General features: G+C 27.7%; 2 protein-coding genes across 3 annotated transcripts in view; one reads left to right on the top strand and one right to left on the bottom strand.

Moving 5' to 3' along the window:
- LOC107162117 (atrial natriuretic peptide receptor 1-like) overlaps positions 1-23,362 on the top strand; it is a 298,392-nt gene that overhangs the window by 136,263 nt on the left and 138,767 nt on the right. For both annotated transcript variants that reach the window (XM_089229378.1, XM_089229379.1), the window contains exons 9-11: positions 9,490-9,616; positions 11,433-11,516; positions 21,929-22,006. In XM_089229378.1, the coding sequence (XP_089085504.1) occupies positions 9,490-9,616; positions 11,433-11,516; positions 21,929-22,006 (289 nt within the window). The remainder of the gene's footprint in view (positions 1-9,489; positions 9,617-11,432; positions 11,517-21,928; positions 22,007-23,362) is intronic.
- Positions 15,610-16,878, bottom strand: LOC149054937 (uncharacterized). Its single transcript, XM_089229380.1, has one exon. It carries the CDS (start codon positions 16,876-16,878, stop codon positions 15,610-15,612), a length of 1,269 nt encoding a protein of 422 aa, XP_089085506.1.

Raw genomic sequence — 23,362 nt, 5'->3', positions numbered from 1 at the left:
AACATAGCCATATAATCAAATCGAAATACAATAGAAATAATACCTCAACATTATGACAATGTGAAATTCATTTTATTTTATTCCATCAAAATATTATCTGCTATTATTTAGGCACCTATAGATGTTTATTTAATATAGTTCAGTTAAATAATTCAAGTTTAATATTATTTTCATCGTAAAAGCACTGTTTAGTTGCCCAAAATGTTTTCATGCTGCGTTTTCCCATCTCGTAAAAAAAAAAAAAATGAAAACACTGAAAATACCGGTTAAACGACCTTTTATATTTTTTCTTATTTCTTGGCACGTATCCGGCTGCATTATTAATGGTCTAATCAGATGCCCTTTCGTTGGAATTCGGGTAGGGATTGTATGCGTGCTTTGAATCATCCCGAAGTATGGTTGACTATTATTTTTCATTTTTACTATTTTCCATCAAACATAATACCAGTTACTCGGCAAGGTAAACTTTAATTATGTACCCAGAATAGTTTTGTCGCATACATTTTTCATTTTAGAAAATATGTTCTCGATTTTTTCAAACAGAGATTATATAGTTTTGGTTATCATTCGTTATTTTATTAATAAGTCATTTATTTTTCAAGTATTCAACTTGCTGCATTTTTATTTTTATTGAATGATATTTAATATAAGTTAAATGTAAATTAGGTAGTAATGAAAGTAATATATAATTTATAATATTTTATATAATAATAACATTTTTAGTTTTTAATTTTTTGTATTAAATATCCCTTGTTTTTAATTTGATTTAGCTGGAGTGTTGTCATAATAGTATTAGCTTTGAATTAAAATATTGTGCTACTTTAACTTAACTTAATTTATAATTATAAGAAATAAATATAGGAATAAAACATTTTTTTTTCAGGTTCAGTATAAATTTGCTCATAATATAATATGATATACATAATATACACATATGTGTATTTTCTAACTGAAGATATGTAATAAGACTAGTACTGTTACAAATTCTAAAATTCAACATAGGCTCTACATATATATATAGGTTATTATAAAATATATTCATTAGCTTATAAGGTACTACAAGTATGCTCAGAAAATAATCTTATTTTCCTAACCTACCTAAATTGTGCAAAAATATGTTCAAATAAGTCTCAAAGCTGTAACAAATGAATTGAATGGTATGTTTTGTAACTATTTAGTTAGCTAAATGCAGCTTTAAATTTCAAGCTCGAATGTAAACATGTCTTAAGTTTTATTATCATTTTTATTTTTATAGCTTCCTATGAATATAATAACATAATATGTTTCATAATTAAGTATTTCTACCATGAATTGTATGGTTTAAAGTATCATTTGCATTCTTAGTATACATTTGAAAACTATCAAAAGCTAAAGAAATACTAAAAATAATTATTGTCATGTCCTGACGCATTTTTTTTATCACTGAACTACTATGTAACTACAGAATTGCAAATTATTTATGACTTTGGGAGTGACTAAAAATAAAATAATAGCAGTAATGATTTATTTGATTTTGAGAAATTACTATATTATCCAATATTGTCTTTTTCAGGTTAATAATAAGAACTTAATGTATTTAGGAAATTGTGTAATTTATATTTATGATAAAATTAGATACCTACCTATAGTTTATTAATTCACGCGGTGATAGGTATAAAAATAATAATGACAATATTATAATAATAGGTATATTATTTTCTAAAACAGTTTGTATGAATAATAAATGTAAAAAAAATAAACAAAAATGCATGTACTTACAAATTTTGTAATAAAATAACGTATTGTAATCTTATAGAATAATGTATAATTACTTCGTTATAATTAAAATGTTGAAAATTTCACAAAACTCTAATGAAAGCTTCCTAAATTCGGAAAAAGTTTTGAAGACTTGAATAATTTAACATGGCTGAAGGCCTTTTCAATTTTCTTCGAGTACATTACCCTATGTACTTTTTCCTGATCAAAAAAAAAAAAAAAATTATAGAAAAGAAGTTTATTCGACCGCATGTCAAGTCACGTTCTATATACCAACTTTTCATTACTAAACATTTATTATTTAGGTAAAGTTCTTATATGGGTTATTTATATTTACGATCCAGTGTCGGTGTTTCTTTTTTAGTTTATATCCGATTATTTTTCATTGTACCTACTATTGTTAATGTGTTTTTGTGAATAGTATCATATTCCTTTCAACGATATAAATAATTTAGAGTTATCTTTGAATTATCATAGAAATAAAACAATATTTTTTTTTCAATCTTTAATAATCGAAATTAAACTATTTGGGGTAAATAAAAAATTAAGTTTTTTTATTATAATTTCTAGGTAAACGACTCGTTTAAATTATATTACAAAGTGGATTATTATTAGAAATAATAAATTTATTTACAAGATGTGTTATTATAAATTATAATGGATATAATTATATTCGGATAACAATGAGTTTATTAACCCAATTTCGATATCATATAGTATAAATTGGTTATTTTTAAAACATTCTAAATGTTTTAGTAATTTATCGACTAGTGTCGTAATGTTACTGTATGGTTTGTTATTCAATTTTATGAAATTTTTATACGTATATATATCAAAAGACTTATTGTAATGGTTTATGACAGCGATTCTCAACCTTTTTATGTATGCGTACCACGTATACAGCTTGAAAATGTTCGTGTACTACTTAACAAAATAACATTTTTGTCACTAACCAAAAATGTAAACGTTATTTTTCATGTTTGGAATACTCTAGGAACTACAAAATTATGATTGTTTAATCGTTTAATGCAAAATTAATGGAAACTAGGTATTTACAATTATAATTTATTTCTCAAATAAATCAAGTCTTAATATTTTATACGAATAATGATCAATTCCAGTTTTTTTCACGAAGCGAGATTTTCTTAGCGTACCACACATGAGCTTTCCAGGTTGAGAAACGCTGGGTCATGGTACATTAATGGTTATATAAATGTTCTGGTAGTATCGCTGAAATTTATTCTGGTAGTGTATTAGACCAGCGTGACAGTGTTACAGTGTTGGTCATTTGTGTTTAGATTAACTAAGTTCACACCACATTTTATGTTAAACAATTGAAATTAATGTGTTTTAATGAGTCGTTCAACGAATAAGAACGATTTTCAGACATACTAATGTTTGTATAACGTATAGACCTATATTAACTAAGTTATAAGCTTACTAGCTAATCGATAAATCATTAAAAAAAAATATTTACTAGTTAAGACAAAAAACATTTAAAGTGTTTATTTTAATGAACAGTACAAATTTTACGATTAAAAATAAAATTGTATTAATCATTGTTAGTCTATACTATTAATGATATTTCTTTATTAATATTATTAGTAGAACCCGGATTTAAATGCACTTAAACCATACAAATATGCTCTAAAAAATAGCCAAAAATGTCCTTAAAAATTCCATTTATATTTATTTTTTATACAATTTGTTATTTTAATTTGGAATTTATTATTAAAATATATATATTACTTTATTGAAAAAAAAAATTAGAAAAATTAACTTGATGTTGAAACGCATATATTTTGGGGCAATATTATTCATTTTAAACATAGATAATAAAATATATATATTAGTAAATACACTAAATTTGTATAGTATATTGAACGAATATGCATTAAAAACCATAAAAATGAATCAATAATGCTAAAAATGCTTTTAAAATATAAAACAACGAAATATGAAAAAAAAAATAAATAAATAAATAAAATAAAATGTTTAGCTTTGAAACACTCGTTACATGAAACGAATTTTATACTTGGAAAGCATTGTCTATGATTTATAAAAAAAAGATGCACTTTGCATTGAAATTCGAGCCCTAATTATTTGGTATCTAAGATTAATTAAATACTAATTAAATAACCAATCGAATTACCTAATGGAATTTGATAGTCTCTTTAATTATAAGATATCATAAAGGACTTACCTTTAATACCATTCAAACCAGTTCTGCATAATTACATGTTTTGTCTACTTTGATCAAATTTGATTTAAAATTTGCTTAAAAATGCTGTAAACATCCTGCAAAACATCGATAACCATTAAACTAGATTTTTCATTTTATATTGTATAAGTTTTATTTCGTGTGATTCTTATTCCTTAGAGATGTATAACAAAAAGAGGCATATGAAAGTAGTTTGGTTCGAAATGTGTTATGCAAAAGTAAAGAAAAGTTGTTATAGGGTAAAAATGTCTTTGACCTTCTATGCTTGGCGTCATATATAAAGTTTTTTTTATGATTATGTATACTTATTTTTTGTAATACTCATCAATATTACTTATTTTTTAAATTATCTATTGTTATTAGTTACTTAATTTACCTTGATTAAAATTGTTTTGAAAAATGTATTCTGTACTTGTGAATTTAAAAATTAAAATATATATTAAGTAAGTATAAAATAATGAATAATTAAAATAAAATTATAATTACAAGAAGCATATAATACATTATCAAACATAAAAACAATATAATGTACTTACCTTACATTATGAAAAAAAGTTTGTATGTATGTGTAAGCACAGGCAGATGAAGTGAAACTTCTTTCATACCTAGTTTTTAGTGATGTTTAGGCTTTTCTGAAAATGAATAATCTCCCGTAAGGACTTGCACGAACTGATAGGATTTTAGATTCAAGTTAATGACACAAAAAATTATTACTTTTAGATTCTGAGCGGAGCAATGAATGTATTGATTTTATAATGTTGTGTTTCTGTGTACACGATACGTTTTCGAAATAATGCTTTGATTTTCAACGCCAGTAGCTTTTCTGGTTGGAAAGTGAATCATGTTAGTGCATTAAGGATGTCAAATTTTGGATTTCTCAGTAGTTTTCAAAAGTACCGAGAGAAACAGAAAACAATTTTTGAGAAAATCAAATTTCGATATTTGTCTAAAAAAATTACCATAGACACATTAAAATTTCACTTAATGTTTAAACTGGATTTTTTTATATTTGATAAAATTTTCAAAATATTTCAAATCTTTCTGAATTATTTATAGACATCTGAAATTACCTATCTTTTTATTTTTTTTTTATTTTTTTTATAAAGGGCTGTTAAATTGTATTCTTTTGATAAAAAAGATACAAAATTTAATACAAGGCTCCTAATTTATTTTTTCAACAACAAATAAAAATATTAAAAATACATGATTACAATTTTTTTTAACAAGTATTTAAAGCCAATACGTAAAAATCACGTTAATTTGCAATTTATTTTTGAATTAGTAATTCATAAAAATTTAGTGATTAAAAATTATTTAGTGTTTAAAAATGTATTATAACACTTTTAATTTTTATAGTTTAGGATTGAAATTTAACACTATATGGTTACACAACTAGTAACCATATTGGTTTAAAAGCCGATTCATAGTTAATTCTTGGTATATACGCGTTTGCAATTATTCGGTAATTACATGATACCAAACAATAAACGACGAAGTTGTGAACACACCACTATGGCACGCAACCATTTAATATTTAAGTTATAGAATCAGCACTTATATATTATAATATATTATAAATATATCTAAATATATATATGCATACGCTATACTCTGTCAGTCTGTCCAGAAAAATAACACACCGGAAGGCGGAGGAAAATCTTTCGAAATTCGCGTATGCATCCATACCACATGCCCTGCTGTATGATCGATGATTGTGCCATCGTCGACTGCCAACGAATGGCAACCAATCACAAAGCGATTGTGCTTAGCTAGGGTATTCCGGATGTCGTTCAGCGTTTCATTCGGATGCGTTAAAACGGTGCGTTCTTTACTGGAAAGAGTGTAGATCATAATATACTACGGATGGGGGGGCTACAGCTTATATTATTTTGTTGCCAATTTTAGTGACAAGTCTCTGCATTTCGTTGCATGATAATTATCCATAGGCCATACGCAAGGTTAAAATATAACCATATAATATCCTAATTTGGCGACTCATCGTCGATATCGCCTTCGGCATCATTTTTTGTATTGGTAATTTGATATAATACGTTGTGGCTCCATCCATAGTCCGAGCCGGATTTGGTAGTCTCGGCCCTTCGAAAAATATTTTTCAATCGGCCAGTCGTTTGCTATAGTAGCCCTATGTTGGACGAATTTTCTGTTCATTAAATAATAACGACCTTAACACTTTTGTTGACTGTATAGTATTATATAGCTGTCATTAAAATCGTAACGTGGGCATTGCAGCAAATTTCTCATACCAGTCCAAATTGTTAGCGGTGTTTCGAGATTTTCTCGAATGCTTGACTGGCCTATCTGGGCCTGTCCATACTATATAATAGAGTATATGATGAATGATGGTCAAAGGATCAGCACTAACAATAATTAATTAGTGTAACTGTTTTGAAAAATAAATTAAATTATTGTTCTCGTTAAATTGGTATCAATTTAAATTTCTTGTCATGAGCATAATAAATGCATCACAAATTTTTCAACTTCATACCTACCCTGCACAGACACAGAAATCTTATTTCAATACTTAGTTTTTAATTGTACCTACTTATTACTTATATACACTTACTTTTTGTTTTTGTTGTTTGTATTTCTTAATTAAACTTATACTAAAGTGTATAAGTTTGTACGGATGATAAACAATAACACTTTACTTAATGTAATAATATCTTTGTCACAGCTAAGAAAGTCATAAAGGTGTTTTCAGTTATGTCATATTTTCATCGGGCTTCTTGTTTGTCTCCGCGTTCCGACATATTCACATATTTATCTATGTCTGAAACAAATCAGGAATTTAATTCGGTCCATATTTTTGATAATAACTAAAATGTATGAATACTATAACAGTAAGTTGTACTTGTAAATAGTTTGCTAATGTAAATCATGAATACACATATGCGTGTGTATGATTTATCCGAAAAGTTTTCGAAAACCACGTTTAAACTTTTAATAATAATTATTGAAACGTAAAACGTACTTTATACTTATCATTATATTGTGCTGTAAATGTTCGTTTGTACTTTTTTCAACTCAACTTATTGAAAGCAATGTTTTTATATTCAATTGCAATGGAATTAACTGAGCCTAGAAAAGTATACGGCTCACGTAAATCATCATTAGTATAAGTAACCGATATGCGACGAAATGTCTTCAACGCTGGTGTTGGAAATAAAATAGTGAAGCACAATGTAAATTAATTTATACCATACAATATTCTCAGATCTTTAAAAATTTAAAAATAGAAAAAAATAAATACTTTTGTGAACAAATGTCATAAAAAACTTTGGAGCACAAAAAAACTAGGATTAATGTATAAAATTACGGATGTGTTTTTTGTTATCAAATCATAAACTTTTATTGTGATAGGTGTTGAGTACTTTTAAGCACAGTTTTAAAAAGTTTTTCGTTTTCGTAGCGCATAGGTACTCTACTGCCTTTATATTATGACTGCGATATTCGCACGCTCAATATTATGAAAGTAATAAATCTTTAGACGACCATAACGTTTATGAAAAATTTATACAACTGTCATCGCAGTAATACAATGAAATTATTGCCATTGTTTTATTATTATTTATTTTAAAGTAAAACAATTAATAATATATTTTATAATTTAAACTAAAATTATTTAGGTTTCTTTAATTTATTACTCTGTGTGCTATTTTTTTTTTTATGATTTCGACAATAGTTCCACGATATTTATTACGTTTCAATCGTATTGGATTTTGTTTGAAATAATTGACTATGAAGTTGCCGATATTATCTTTTACTCAAACATACGTGTATAATGAAACACGCTGAACATTATAATTAAATACATATGAAATCCTGAATTTCAATTAACTATGCAGTTGTAAGTTCGTATAAAGATATAAAAAAAGAGTAAATTATTAGAGGTAAATTTCAACATATATTTTAAGATCTGATCAATTTCTTACAAACATCGTTAAAAGTGTGTTTTTGGTTTTTTTTAAACTTAGTGTATATTTTCCTATTATTATTAATTTTTGTTCTGTAGTTTTCCTATAAGATATATAATTTTACTCTGAGAAAACGGTTTGTCCGTAACGTGATTCATTTTTCGTATGTTATATATTGGTTTTTTTATTTGGCGTATGGTTTGTGATTACATGCATTATAGTTTTAATATGGTAACGAATAGTAAATTCAATTAATGCATAACAGATAAAAATAAGCGTAATAATAAAAAAAAAAGTCTAATTAGTAGTATGATTAATATTAATAAGGCATTAGAGATCTAGTTCTAGTTCCTCCAACCATTTAATAAATGTGGGAGCCGGGAGGGGTTGTGAGTCAGTCAATTCTTTGACCTTGATAACCGTGGAGGTTAGGTATGTTTGACATACAAAAGCTATGTGGTAGATGGTCTGCTTCTCTACTCCACAATCACATTCTAGTGAGTTTCTCATGCCCCATTTGTGCTGGGAATCTGCACATCTACCGTGCAAGGTTCGTATTCTATTAAGTGTGCACCACAAATTGTGCTGTAGGTCAAATCTTGTGGGTTATGTCTTGGTGATATGTTTCCTAGGTTGTCTGTTATACTCTACCAGAGCTGCCCACGTTTGTTTCCATTTCAAAAAATCAAACATGGCGATCTACTATAAATTACGAGTATAATAGTTTAGGGTTAGGTACTGTTTTATTAATATTTATGAAACGATTTTCAAAAAACAATATATAAATATAACATTTTAGTGTTGCATGTGATCTCAAGTTTACATGTACTTAAATTGATATTCTTTTCCTTTTTAAAGGTTTATTACAAACGTGTTTTTTCATGATATTTTTTTGATTATATATTCAGTCATAGTTCAGTTTAACGGTGAATGTAACTAGAATTTAAAAGTGTAAATAATTTTATATTTAAGTTTATTTTTTTGCTTAATTTGTTTAATATCAATTTTTATATTAAGTTATAAAACATCAATATCTCTGAAAATAAAAATAACTTCATAGAAGTAATGGGTTATATTAAATAAAACAAAATCTATAAATTAATTCATTATATATTCATATTAATATCACTAAGAGGTTTGCAGTTTTTAGTAAAAATGTATTTAAAAAAACTGCTTTTCCTGTTTGACAATGTGATTAATTTCAGTTAATTGGACATGAAATTGCGTAACATTGAAAATAAAACGTTCAGCAGTTATATTCTATTGCTTTTCAATAAGATTTTATTTTTCTTATTTTAAGGTTATGATTGAGAAGTTAAAAAAAAAAAATTAAATATTTTACAAACTTATGTAATAATATGTATTTAAATCTTGCTTTCATTATTTTAATGTATTAATTTTCAATAATATTGTTACAGTTATCATATAAATAGATTGTTGGAGACTTTTAAAACTATCTTAAGCATCATCTATACAATTTACTTATATTATTATTAACTTATATAAATCATACATTTTTATAAGTTAGTTTAATGCCTATAATAAATAATCATAAAATTGTTAATATTTTTTTTTCAGACACTATAAGCTTGAAGCTGAAATTGCATCTATGACGTGGAAAGTCAATTACAACGACATCATAAGAGTGCCGCAGGAAAAATGGAGAACGAGTATGGCAAGTCTCATTAGAAGAAACAGCCAAAGGGTAAGCGATGCAATCATTACGTTTTGTTGTGCTTTGCAGAAAAATAAAATTATATACAGAGTGAAATTCGTTCTCAATGTCCGTTTATGTTTCGGCCGTTTAATATTTTCTGTGGCATTTCCACAGATCCACTTATTTTTGTTATACTTAAATCGAAGACTATGATTATGATAATGATGACAATAATAATAATAATAATATGATGATGATGATGATGATTATTATTATTATAGTTAGAATAATGTTAATAATAATAATAATAATAAATATTATTTTATACATTCGTATCTTATAACGTTTGGATTTTGATCCCAAAAATAAATATAATTTTCCGCTTTCACGGAAGTAAAAAATAAATAAATATTTTACTGTTACTGTTCATATTCAAAATTGTCACATATCAAGATAGACAAATCCTATAAATAATTACTAATAACTACTATGATAGTACATCATAAATAAATAATAAAATTTCAAAATCAAAAATTATTATTATCATAAAAAATAACACTTAAATAATAATAATATGAACGGTTTGGAAAAAATAAAAACAATTTGTTTTAATTGTTCACACATTTTCAACATAAGTTTCTGAGTTATATGAGTCGCTCGAGTAAAAGGAATCTACCTGAATATACATGAATATACTGCTGCATTAATCATATAATTAGTTGTTGTACCACCTAATGAAAATAGTAATATTGGTTGTCATAATTTTTGCCGTTGCGGGGGGTGAGGGACGACGATTCAAGAAACCTTTAGAGGTACGACTATTACAAGCTCTTAGGGCTAAATAATTTGGCGTCCTTCTCAAAAATTTACGGTATAACGGGAGTAATTAATGGGGTACGCAGGTACGATTTTGCTTTTGGTCTCCGTGGTTCTCGGTGGCTATGGATTTACGCAGTGTTGGCTGTTTTTTTTTATGACCTTAATATTTTTTTTGCTTATTATGAATCTTTTTCCGTATTTGCTAACCTTGAATTTACAACCGTTTCAAATTTATCAGTCCTTACTAGATCTTATTATTCCTAAGGCTTTCTTTTAAGCTGACGCAGTACAATAGTTACACACAGCCCCTATACAGCCGGTAATGCGGTTAGGTTAGGTTCTATCACTGGATGATTATAAAACTCAAACTGATTGCAGCCAAAATTATCGTTGAAATACCAAACCGAGATCGGGGATTATAACAAATGATATTCAGTAATAATATTAATAATAATATAAAAAAGAAGGGTAGGAATCTACCTACCCTTAAATTCAACCACCTCATCACCCCTACTACACGCGCTTTCCTACTATCTTCCACCGTCATGCATCCACGATAATATAATATATTATTATATACCGCCACAACGACGTTCGTTTTCATAACGTCTGTTTAGCTTCGAATCAACCTCCTTACCGCTGCTGTCAATCGTGTGTCGAATAACAAGCCACAATATTATAATAATATATGAATATAATATCCATAGAGTAAAAATAATAATAGTATAATCAAGCGATGCAGAAATATTGTATTATGTTGTTATATTACGTGAACTACATGATAATTAGCTCGTGGTGTGTACACGCGTGTCAGACTTAATACTGTTTACATTTTTTAATATTTATTTTTCTAATAATAACGACACGAACTTTAAAAAATAACAAATAATGTTTCACAAATCTACACTTTGGCATGAATTCGCATAAACCCCATTATACAATAATTATGTGTATAAGTCAATACTTACTAATTATACGTATAATGTTTATTATAATATTATTACCTTTATTCACTGTATAACTTTATTATTTTTTTCAATTATAGACCGTCATATCAGATGACCTCATGAGCCTCATGAGTCAGTGTGATTACGGGCGCCAAATATTCATTCAAACAGCATTTTACAAAGTAAGTACCTGCACGGTTTTCAATAATTATTATTTATTCAGTATTATGTATAATTATTATATACATATATATAATAAATTATATTTTATGTATATATTATTGTATATACGACATAAACTTATTTTCTGGCAAAAATAATACTATTATATATAATATATATACTATGTGTATAGGTATTAGATTTAGGCTAACTATAAACTTCTATACAACAATTTGATAATATGTTTTATTATTTGGTTAGCTATCATATTATTTATGATTGGATTTTGTGTTATAAACAAATATGTAAAAGAAAACCTATCATTCAACTTATGCACATTTGAATAATTCGTGCAGGTTTTCCCTGATTAATGTATATTGGTATTTGTATATTAACGTGATAATCGTATTTTTTAAATTATAAGTTTTTAAATATGTAATACAATCTGTAAATATGTTTTTTACAACTACTATAAATTATGTAGGGGTAGTTATTATCGAACTGTAGTTTCGAAAGAATAATCCACGCCGTTAATGGCAATGAGTAGGTAATAGAATTTAATCATTTGAGAGGTTCTGGAATTTTATTTTATGTTTCTAACGTCTTCCTAGGTCATGCATTGCTAATAACAGTCAACAGATAAATGTGTGATTTGAGGATTTCGGTAGTCGTGGTTGGATAGATTTGAGTGGAAATGTTTAAAGAGAGTTTCAGCTACATAAGTTTTAAAATCTATATTAGTTTTATATTGATGATTGAAAAAACATTTTTTTTTTTTGTTCAATTTTTTGAGTATCTAGTACCCAATCCTTAATTTTTTACTAGACATCGAATATCTACCAATAGTTATTATTTTAAAAATATCAATTTTTTAATTAACTCGATAGGTTCCTATACACAATGAATTGTTACTAACAAGATTCTGTGATGCATATTAAGCAAGATTATAGGTTATAGTTTCAATTAATTTCTCTTCAGAGTTGTTTTTCATACCTGTGATGAAATCATTTATCATGGCTTAAAATTTCCTTTTACAACATGAACGTATCACGCTCGTTTCAACTGTGCACCCAACTACACCCAGCTTCTGTGATGTATAAAGTGCTGTATAAGCGTCTTTAAATATCCTAAAGAAATATGATTAATATCACACTATTTATCATCGCCTATTCATTTATCCAGTTAATTGTATCGAGTTGTGTATTACGAAAACTTAACATATTTTTCCAAAAGAAAGGTAGTTGTATGATTTGTTTGTTATGTATTATTAATGTAAATCGAGAAAAAAATGATTTCAACTTTTTAACGACTTTAAATAAAATCATGATGTATATATGTGTTGTTAAGTATTTTTTTTAAATAATTGAGTTAATACGGTTGTGTTATTATATTTATTCAAGTGTTATATTCAGAAATATTCTCATGTAACCACAATTTTTATTAAATTAACTAAAAATGAATTTTCAAAACTAATTATAACAGTCATAAATCTTTAAAAGCACCTTTAAACCGTATAAATAACGAGACGTTTTTATTTGCTTAAAAAAATGATAAATTATAAGCAATTAAAATATTTTAGTTTGTGTTTTAAGCAGGTTGAATAATTCTGTCATAAAATATTATGTTCTCGGTCAGAATTTTTATTCACATTATACAAAAGAGAGGTATAGTTATATTTTATACTTTAAGCTGGCGATACAATCGTCTGTTATTTTGATCTTAAAAATACCAATTTGATCAAAAGTTTGCGTTAAGAATAAAAAATCAGAATTAAGAAAATCGTTTTTCAATTTTATTTTTTTATTTGAGTTTATATAATTTATTATTACTATACAAAGGAACAAATTTCCAACGTTGAAAAACAATTTTCTAAAATAAAATCTCATCAATAATTGTGGCATGTTGAAGCTTTTTACGATATTATATTAAATTGTCTTTAAATATATAATTTAACGTACAAATATGTTATACATAATATGTAGATTGAATTATGTATTATTATTTAATTTTTTGTATTTAAATGATAACTTTGAATTTATATAAACCAGATTTGTGAACATATATTGTGCTCAATGTAATAATGACTGTACATTAGCGTATTATTTAGAAACTTCTGATTCAATTATTTGCTACAGAAAGATCAAAAGTCAAACGATTTAATCTTATCATATTACATGACGTATACGTTTGTATAAAATTATCTTGACTAGATTTAACGCACACGAACAAATTATTATTATTTACTAAAAGTCTTATTATATATAACCGAGATTTGGTTTATTTTAAAAATCTGTTTTGTTTTACACATATCTTTGAACTTCTATTTATGCTAAAACTTTGGACCTGAATTAAGTTACTATGAAATCTTTGAATCTTAGAATTAATTCAAATCTTTACTTAAGAAACAAAATTAAAACATAATAAGCATGATAAAAAAAATATTTTGACAGATTTTCTTGAAAAAGTATCCAGATAGTGGTAGTATTTTAAAGAGTTATTAATCAATGGAGTATCAGAGTCATCATTACCAGCATAAAAGGTTCATAAGAACAAAGAGTGGTTATTTATGCTACTGAAGGAACCATGAGGTTCTGTCTGAAAAATTGTGAGTGTCAAGGATTAGATGAAATACTTGAAGAAATAATGTAGTGTGATTATAACAAGTTAAATAAGCAAATGATACACATATTCTAGTAGCTATTCAAAAAACAGAAATTACAATCATTGTTTCAACAATAAATTTGATACTGATCTGGAGATAGACAATATAGGATGTGATAGGATTAATTTAGAAATTATATGTGGATGGTATCATAAAGATGATGGAATTCAATACATGTTTAATTAAAGGGCAGTGTTGGCGATGGCTCAAATTCTTTTAGAATTACAATACAAAAGAAGAAGTTAAATAGAAAGACGAATTAAAGTCTGACATGTGTTGAACAATTAGATCGAAATAAGTGTTTAATGCCTTGAAGTGGATCTACCTATTATATTATAATAGGTACACTTTCAATGGAAATCAATATAACATCGATTTTAAATATTACATAACTCGATGAACTAGATGTTAAATTCAAATGGAGTATATGCCAAATATGATTGACTTACCGTTTCGTTCTCTAAAATAAATCTATCAACAATTTATTTTTCACTGCATATCTTGCATCTAATTTTGTGTTAAAATGTTTGTATAGTATTGTTTCGGTACTTATGAATGACTCCACAACTATAGCAATAATACGGGTACAGCTATTATATTTGTACGGCGTGAGTAATTAAATGGAGTATAATGTATACTGATTGTGATAATTGACTGTACCACAATAGCTAGTGTCAGAGTTATTAAGTCACGTCAAAATAATGGAGGGAATAAAACGAACAATAGTTATTTGGGACATCTTCCCCTACTTTTAGTAGTATTATTAATAGCACACTATTACTTTTTTATACTGATTATATTAGATGTTATGAACTAATCAAATAAATGTGAATATGCTGAATATTCTTTATTGATCAAAATTATAATATTATTGTTAATTTAAATAGTTTAACTAATCAATATCGAGTCTCTGATATAATTATTACCAATTTAACAAATTGTGTTCTCATTATTTATATACTTTAAAGTAATTAATAACACAGATTACCCAATTTGTTATGATTTTTAATATTTTTATGACTTTACCAATAAAATAATTATATCGATAAAACAATATTTTATTTTAACTTCCTCGAAAAGTTACCAACATAAAATTTCAAATAATCAGAGGTCGTACACACAAACGGAATTTTAAACAGTTCTATCAGTTATTACTTTTTGCAATTTATAAACACATTCAATAAGATAAAGTAAAAATGTTTCAACATGAAGTCAAATGACACTACGATTGGGTTATTACTCATAATTTTTTGCTCAACTCACTTAATAAAACTGAACAAGGAGGTTATAAGAATTATCTTTTAATATATTATTAGGTATTTAGTTATTTTTAATTTTAACAAACGCCATCGCACAGTGTTGGACAGTGTTTATTTTTCGTATATACGTTAAAATCATGAAAATCGTGAGCTGCTTGTCTTTGATTTAGAACAGGTCTTAGATACACATATTTAGGTTTTGTGGCTCATCTTGTGAAAAAAGTTCAATATAATTGTGTCCATATCTGAAACGGCATTGGCGCAATCGCCGTGATCGTGTCGAGCAGCGGAAGATCCAGTGAATGTGGTCTTAACCGTGTCTCGTTGTTGATGTGGCATCCGCTGCTGCCGCCATGTTTGGCCGCTGACATCGTCGCTATCGTCGCATTCGGTTCGATGACGGCCACTTTCGACCAACGGGGCTGCTGCTGCCGAAACCGACGTGTCGACAATGCACCGACAGCCTTGTCGTTGTACCGATTGTATTTTTTGTTGTTCCGGTTGTCGCGGTAGTTGTTCCGTTTCGACGATCCCTTTATCTTTGAATTTGCACGCGTACGTCTGTCGACCAAAATTGTATTCGTAGTGATCGTAGTTTGAGTACGGTACGTTGGTGACTGAGGCGAAAGGGGTGTTGGTATTAGAGGTATAATATGCAGAGGTGGTGGCTTCGAACGCCATATTGTTGTCAAACCGGACGTCATTAACGACCTTGTGCCCGGTGTGGGATGCCTGCTGCCGGATTCGCCTTTCTCGGTCACGGAGCACTCGTTCTCGGATGTGCTTTTCGGCAGGTGGTTTGGCCCACGACACGTCGATCTGAACGCCAGACGATTCGTCCACGGCGCCGTCCAGCGCGTTCATAGCGTCCTGGGCGTCTGACCTGCGTTCGAAGTGTACAAACGAGTAGTTCTTTAGGTTCTTGACCCGTTCGACCTTTCCATACTGGCCAAACACGTCGGCTAGCGTGCGCTCGTCAAGTGTGCCACCGTACTGTCGGACGAACAGAATTCGGACGGTAGCCATTTGTTGCGCGTCCACTTCCGGTTCCGGATCGGCCCAGTCGACAATCGTCTTGCACCCGAACACCATGCACTGGGATAGCCGGCGTTTGGCTTCCGCGGCCGCTGTGTTTGACTTGTAGTCAAGGAAACAGAAGCCCCGATGCAGCAAGGGGTTTTCGAAGTTCTTGTACGTGATGACGCGTATCAGGCCGTCCGTGTTCCGGCTAACTTCCTCGCAAATTTCCATTTCCGATTTCACCTTCGGAAGGTTGCCCATAAATAGCCTGCATCCGTTGTCACGGTTTGATGGGCTCGTGTTTGGCAGACCAACTATGCCGGAGGTGATGGTGGTCGTCGTTGTGGTGTTGACAGTGGTGGTGGTGACGGTGGAGGGGGTTGGCGTGGTGATGGTGTGCTGAGACGACGGCTCTAACGCCACCACTGCCGAATTATCCATTATTACGTAAAGTAGAGCGATGAGGATTTTTTTATTGTGATAGTATTATTTTCACGGTTATCGCAGCACGAAATTATAAAAACTGATATCGTAAGATTGGATATACGCGTTTCTACTCTTTACGTGATTGTAAGTAGTACAGGCGGATATTAAAGGTAAACAATGAATGTTACTAATAATTTTGCGTTCGTTTTACAAAACATTTGGTTGTTAAAAGATTAAAAATTACATTAATAGTGGCCAGCGATTATTGTCTTTAGAATCAGGTGATTCGTCGATTTTTCTTTTTTGACATTGTGTAATTACACCGCGTCATTATTTCAGTATACAATTCTACTCACATATTTGACAACGAAGAGTTTTTTTTATCTTGATATAATTTCCACTCTAGATAAGTTATTCTCAACCTGGAGGAAATTTCTAAAAAATCATATTTTTCAAACATTTCTAAGTGATGACATAATATTATTTCTATAGAATAACAGAATATTATTGGTAATATTTATTGACAAATAAACATAATATTATTTGATTTTGGTCTTTATTACATTGTATTTTATCTTTGTTTGATAATTATTTCATTACAAATATCAAAATATACGTATAAAATGTTGAGTTTCAATATACATTTATTTTTTTTGTATTTTTAACAATATAGGTATTACGTAATATATTTATAAATAATGTTATTTCACCTCAGGAAAACCTAGTGGACAATAAAAACACGATTTTAAACGTACCAGCGTGTTGTTTTTTGTTTTTCTATTAGTTTTTCGTAGTAACTTATTCTGGATAGCTTCTAAATATCTATACAGTTATTATAACAACGAGTAAATGGGTTTCATGACATAACTTGGCATTATGTTCCACTTCTTCAGCAATTTTGTTTTCTTTCGATTCTACGGTAAGATAAACGATTTAACATTTATTTTTTTATCGATACCAACTATAATGTTGGGATAATTTCAACTATTGTTTTTTCTTAGACTTAGTAGGAGAATAAAAAAAGTTGTGTAAGTAAGAAACGTACGGGAACGATAGTATAAGCGAGCATATTGGTGTGTATACACATACGTATTAAACTGTTTATTTTTTTTGTTATTGTGTTTCCGAGAATATTTTCTGATGTAAAGATATTTTAAAAGTTATAAAGCTCCAATATCCATTGGAAGGTGAATACTGAAAATGGTTTCTTCCAATAACCAGAAACTTGATGTGACATATTGTTATTATTATTGAAACTGCTAATTAAAATACTAAATTTTGCAGAATCACGAGCTAAGGAAATAAGAAACTACTATTGTGATAATATGTTAAGAGTCTTGTATTAAATTTTCAAGCTTTTCTACCCAACAAATAAATTTTTATCGATATTAATTTTTAAAAAACTAATAATTATCGAAAATTACATATGCCTATAAATAGTTCAACTTAAAAACTAAATTTTTTGAAAATTTCATGGTGGATATAAAATACTTATATCAACATTCGGTGAAAATTTCATGTATACTCGTATATGGTCATTTTTTTTAAAAGTTACATCAAAAACCAAAATCGATTTTGTCGAAAATTAATTGTGTGTAAAAATTCCAGTTTTTTCCTTAATTTTTAATTTGCTTATCTCAATTTTGAAGAAAAATATTGGTAATTTTTTTACTTTTGACCCCCCCCCCCCCCCCCCCCCCCAAAGTACCAACTAGATTCACTTTCTGATGAAACGAGGTACTGATGTATAAAATCCAAGCACTTTTACTGCCCCAAAACGTGATAACAGACACACACACACACACAAAAAAAAACTCATCATTGTAAAATCAATTCAAAATGATAAAATTTTCAATTGAAATTAGTATTCGATATTATGACTACCTACTCATTGTTGTGCGTTGAATTTGACCATTGCGTAAAAAGTAATTCCAAATGATATATTATTAAAATTGAATGATTTTTAAGTACGTAATAAAATCTAACTTACTTTAGTGTTTTACGATTGTAGACTGTAAATATAAGATTATTTATGATTTAGTACAAGTACTTGGTAGGTATTCTAAAAGTCTTAAAATTGTGAGCAAGTGTATATCGTTATTTTCTATAATACCTAGGTGTCAAATAGGTCACTATAATGGATATGTTAAATTTAAATTTTATGATGTAGGCGTCATTGTATATGATAAAAGATTCTGAGCGAATTTTGTGTGTCGGCCTAAGTTATTTTATATTATATTTATACTAACATTAATAATATAATAGGTAGATTGAATTTTGAAAAAAACATTGCATTTGCATACATATTATTTTAAAAGTATACATTCATATTTACTTTAATAGATCTCGAAAAATTGTTACAAAATATCATATTTTCGTCATCCATAAATAATATATAAATGTTAAATTAGTCAGTTTACTATATCTATAAAAGTCGGGTTTAAATGGCAATTTAAAGTTGAAGCATTATTGCATTCATAATTGCTGTTATAAAATTAAAATATTTTAACGATTGTTTTTCCAAAATGTATTCAAATCATAAGCGTGATAATACTACTCAAATTTGATAATTTTCATTTCTATAGTTTGGTAAAGTTTATTGTCCCTGCGAGACATGCATTTAAAATGAAACCAAATAAATTTTTTAATAGTCAGTTATATAATTATCGTTATCAGTATAATATGGTTATCAGGCATTCTAAAATCAATGAAAAAAACCATTAAATAGTTTAAAATAAAACTAATTGTTTTCTATAATAAAATTAAACAATTTGCATATGTTCAATATACATGAACAAATGTATGTATTTATATATTAATGTATTAAAATAATGCATAAACGACCTTTAAAATATATTATTAATGCTGTGTTATTAAAACACAATCTTTTTTTGTTAGGTATTATTATATTTTGTGTAAGAATTACAGTGTTTTGTTGACTTCAAAATGTATTTTCTTTTCTTTTTTCTTATTTTCTTTAAAACTAACCTATTTATAGAAGTGTAGTGATATTATATGCCTTGATACATTTGACAGTTCAAACAATAAATTTTGTGTACAAATAATAAAACGCGATAAAAAAATATTTGCATTCGTTTGGATTTACATAGGAGAAAATGAAGGAGCCTATTGGTTTATCATGTTGAAGCATGTTTTTTGGTTGGAAAAAAGTTTGTGAAAATTCTAGTTAAATAAAGGTAGAAAAGAAACAAGTTTACGTACAATTATTTCACGATAGAGCCACGCTATCGTTAACGTATTTTGGATTGTTTATTAAAACTATAAACATCATAAAGACACCTGATGTAAAGAACCGCTTATGGCTTCGAAGAAGGCACTTTTTAGGATAAACAAATAATTATAGTTCATTTGTATGATTGTAAATAGCTGTCTTTATTAGTGGGTCTAGACTTGAGACAAAACTCAACCGATATTTAAAGGAGTAATTCAATTTTTAGTGGAAAATCAACGTGGGGTGGGGGGCGAAGGGTTGATTGAAATTTGTTTTTCAAATATCGTGACTTCAATATTAAACACATAATCAATCTCTATTATTAATAATATTAAATATTTTATCTGTTATTTAAAAATATACAAACTCTGCCGTGTAGGCTTATAAAAATGTAATTATTCCTACAGTAAGGAACCTTAAGGTTTACTTTATGTATTTTATGTTAGTAGATACTTCTATATCAAATCAAATCCAAAATAATAATTTTAGAAATTTAAATTAGGTTTAGTATAATATAAATCGTGTTGGTAGACGTTGGATATTCAAAACTTGATATTCTTTAAACGAATTTAGTGTATGTGGAAGGTATGGAATTATTATAACCTATAATAGCTTTAAAAAAAGTACTACAATCGTAATGACATTATTGTAATGAAATACCCTAGACTCTAGATTTTTTTAAATGTTGTCATTATTATCATCTTAATATCTTAAGACCTATGTCTTTGAATTTTTACTGGAATTCGTAAAAATTGTAAACCCATTATTTGTGTTATTTAAGCTCGAGTTGACGTTAAACAACAGCTCTTGATCCTCATTTATTGAGTTTCACACATATCTAATATAGTGTGTGCTTCGTTATCGTGTGAATATCCATGCTTATTGTATATAGTATGTACACGAAAAGAATGCTACTCGACGTTGTATCATAAATAGGTGAAATGAACGATTTTAACTAAGTATATTACATAATATACTGCCGTAATCATATTATAGCGTTTATTTTTATTGTTTTTGAATACCACCACATACATAATTATGTGTCTAAAACGATATGTGATCAGTATAAATAAATCACGTACTGCACTGTATAATATGCGTGAATAAATTGATGGAACCATTTATATAAACGTTACAATCATCGCGATTATTTTACCTTATGTGTATACATTTTTTTTTATCATGTATCGTTTTTATTCTTAGTACCTTTTACTATAAATATATTCAAATCTTAACTTTTACACTCATACACGAACATTTATACTATAATATAATAATAATAATAATATGTTCATATATGTATCATACTATCTTGCAGTCGATCTCAAGCTCATTAATAATATTATGTTCTGTTTGGCGATAAAAAACAAAACATTTATTATGAATACGCGCCGATTTGCTTGGAGAATATCCATAATAGCTTTTTTATTGAGACGGATATTACAAATTTTGTGACAGTATAATGTTGTTGTACCCTCAGTATTTTTTTATGAAAAATTCGATCTTGTCATCATGTTTTTCACGTTTAAAATTATAATATACCACACATAATAATGAATATTTAGTCTAGTATTTTTATATGCATAGAGAATCTTAATAGTTGAAAAAATATCCTTATGAAGTATGAATAGCACTTTTAAGTTCCAAATAGTAGAATTTGAATAACTGTATTATTTTAGAAAAAGCTGTGGGAGGGCATGCTCGGTGCTCTGTAAATGTGCTTGATATTTTTGCTGACATTGTTTGCTACCAGCTAGTTTTTATGGAGATGATATAAGTATGTTCATTGATATTTTTATAATTTTTTTTTTTTACTCTGTTTTCTGATTACAGGGTAATAAAGTAGCATTAAAAACGCTTAAGAGATCGCGCTTGGAGTTGACGCGTCCTCGGTTACTGGAATTGAAAAGGGTATGTAAAAAACTTAATTTGACACTCAAGTGTGTGTGAATGTGTATTTCAGCCATATATAACACATATTATGTATGGATATTTGAATGTTTGATGTTTATATACGCATGAAGTGATCTTCATGGTGTATAATTAATTTTAATATCCTGTACTCATGTGGGTATGTTTTTAATACAGCATTTTGCTAATGAAATGGGTATGTTCTTAGTGTTGATTCATCTCATATTTTCATCCGTGACTTTAATTATACTCTATATTATGTGTATATAAATGTCTATATTGTGAATAATAACATATTGACAATATTAAATAAAATAATAAATAAATAATTTGCAAAAGTTCAAAAATATATGAATAATATTAAAATATATACGAGTATGTACATGGTGATTCATTTAACGTAAAACACTTATTATTTCAAAAAGTTTTAACTTTTTAATTTTTAATTTATTTTTGGAAATATTGAAATTAAATGAAATCTACATATATTTGATATTCTTAAAATTTCCACATGTTTTGTTATATGATAAATATGAATCAGCTTAGGATTTTTAAATGGTAACTCCTATATTTAATATCAAAAAATTATAAAACTATTTTTTTTAAAGAACTTTTGTGTTTGAATTTTTGGTTTCGATTCAATACATTTTGAGATATAGGCAATTCGAAATACGATATTATATTAAAAGCTTTTTGTGTTTGTTTACACTTGTCCTTATTAATTTTTGGTCAATCATTCAAATCAATAATCTTTGTATCAGACTAATCATGACGGCTTGTAAACACTTATTCCATTACACACATATGTGTTAGATAATAATGACATAGGATATATCTCTTATCATCTTATCTTATCATCTATTATTAGTATGAAAATAAATATTTATTTTAAATATCTACTATGGTTATCTATTAACTTGGGCAAAATATGTAGCTTCTGGTCTTTACAAATGAAAAATACAATAGCAACTACAAAAAAAAACCTAACTTTGATGGGCTGTTTTAACGGATTGTTCAAAAATTAAAATTCTAATATTGAAATTCATAAAAAAATAAATAGTTTTTGTATAGGTTGCCATTTAATAATCAAAAGTTGATAGCGATTTCACCTACAAAAATAAGGGTTAAAATATTAGGGGCTATGAAAAATGTTAGACTATTTTAACATTTTGATATTTAAAAAAATACAAATTCAAAAAATTTGAATACTTTTTGAAACAATGAGTGTCTTACGTTTAATGGATCACCCTGTATATTATAATTCATAAATAATAGTTATAGCTGCTTACACATATTGTAAAACTTGGTCCCAGAAGTAAATAGAAGTAAAGAACGGAAGAATACAAGAGAATTTAT

This window comes from Diuraphis noxia, unplaced genomic scaffold (genome assembly GCF_037042655.1).
Source record: "Diuraphis noxia isolate RWA-SAM2 unplaced genomic scaffold, SU_Dnox_SAM2 contig0005, whole genome shotgun sequence".
Classification (NCBI taxonomy): domain Eukaryota; kingdom Metazoa; phylum Arthropoda; class Insecta; order Hemiptera; family Aphididae; genus Diuraphis; species Diuraphis noxia.
Note: the sequence above shows the minus strand (reverse complement) of the source record. Positions and strands in the feature narration are given on the sequence as shown.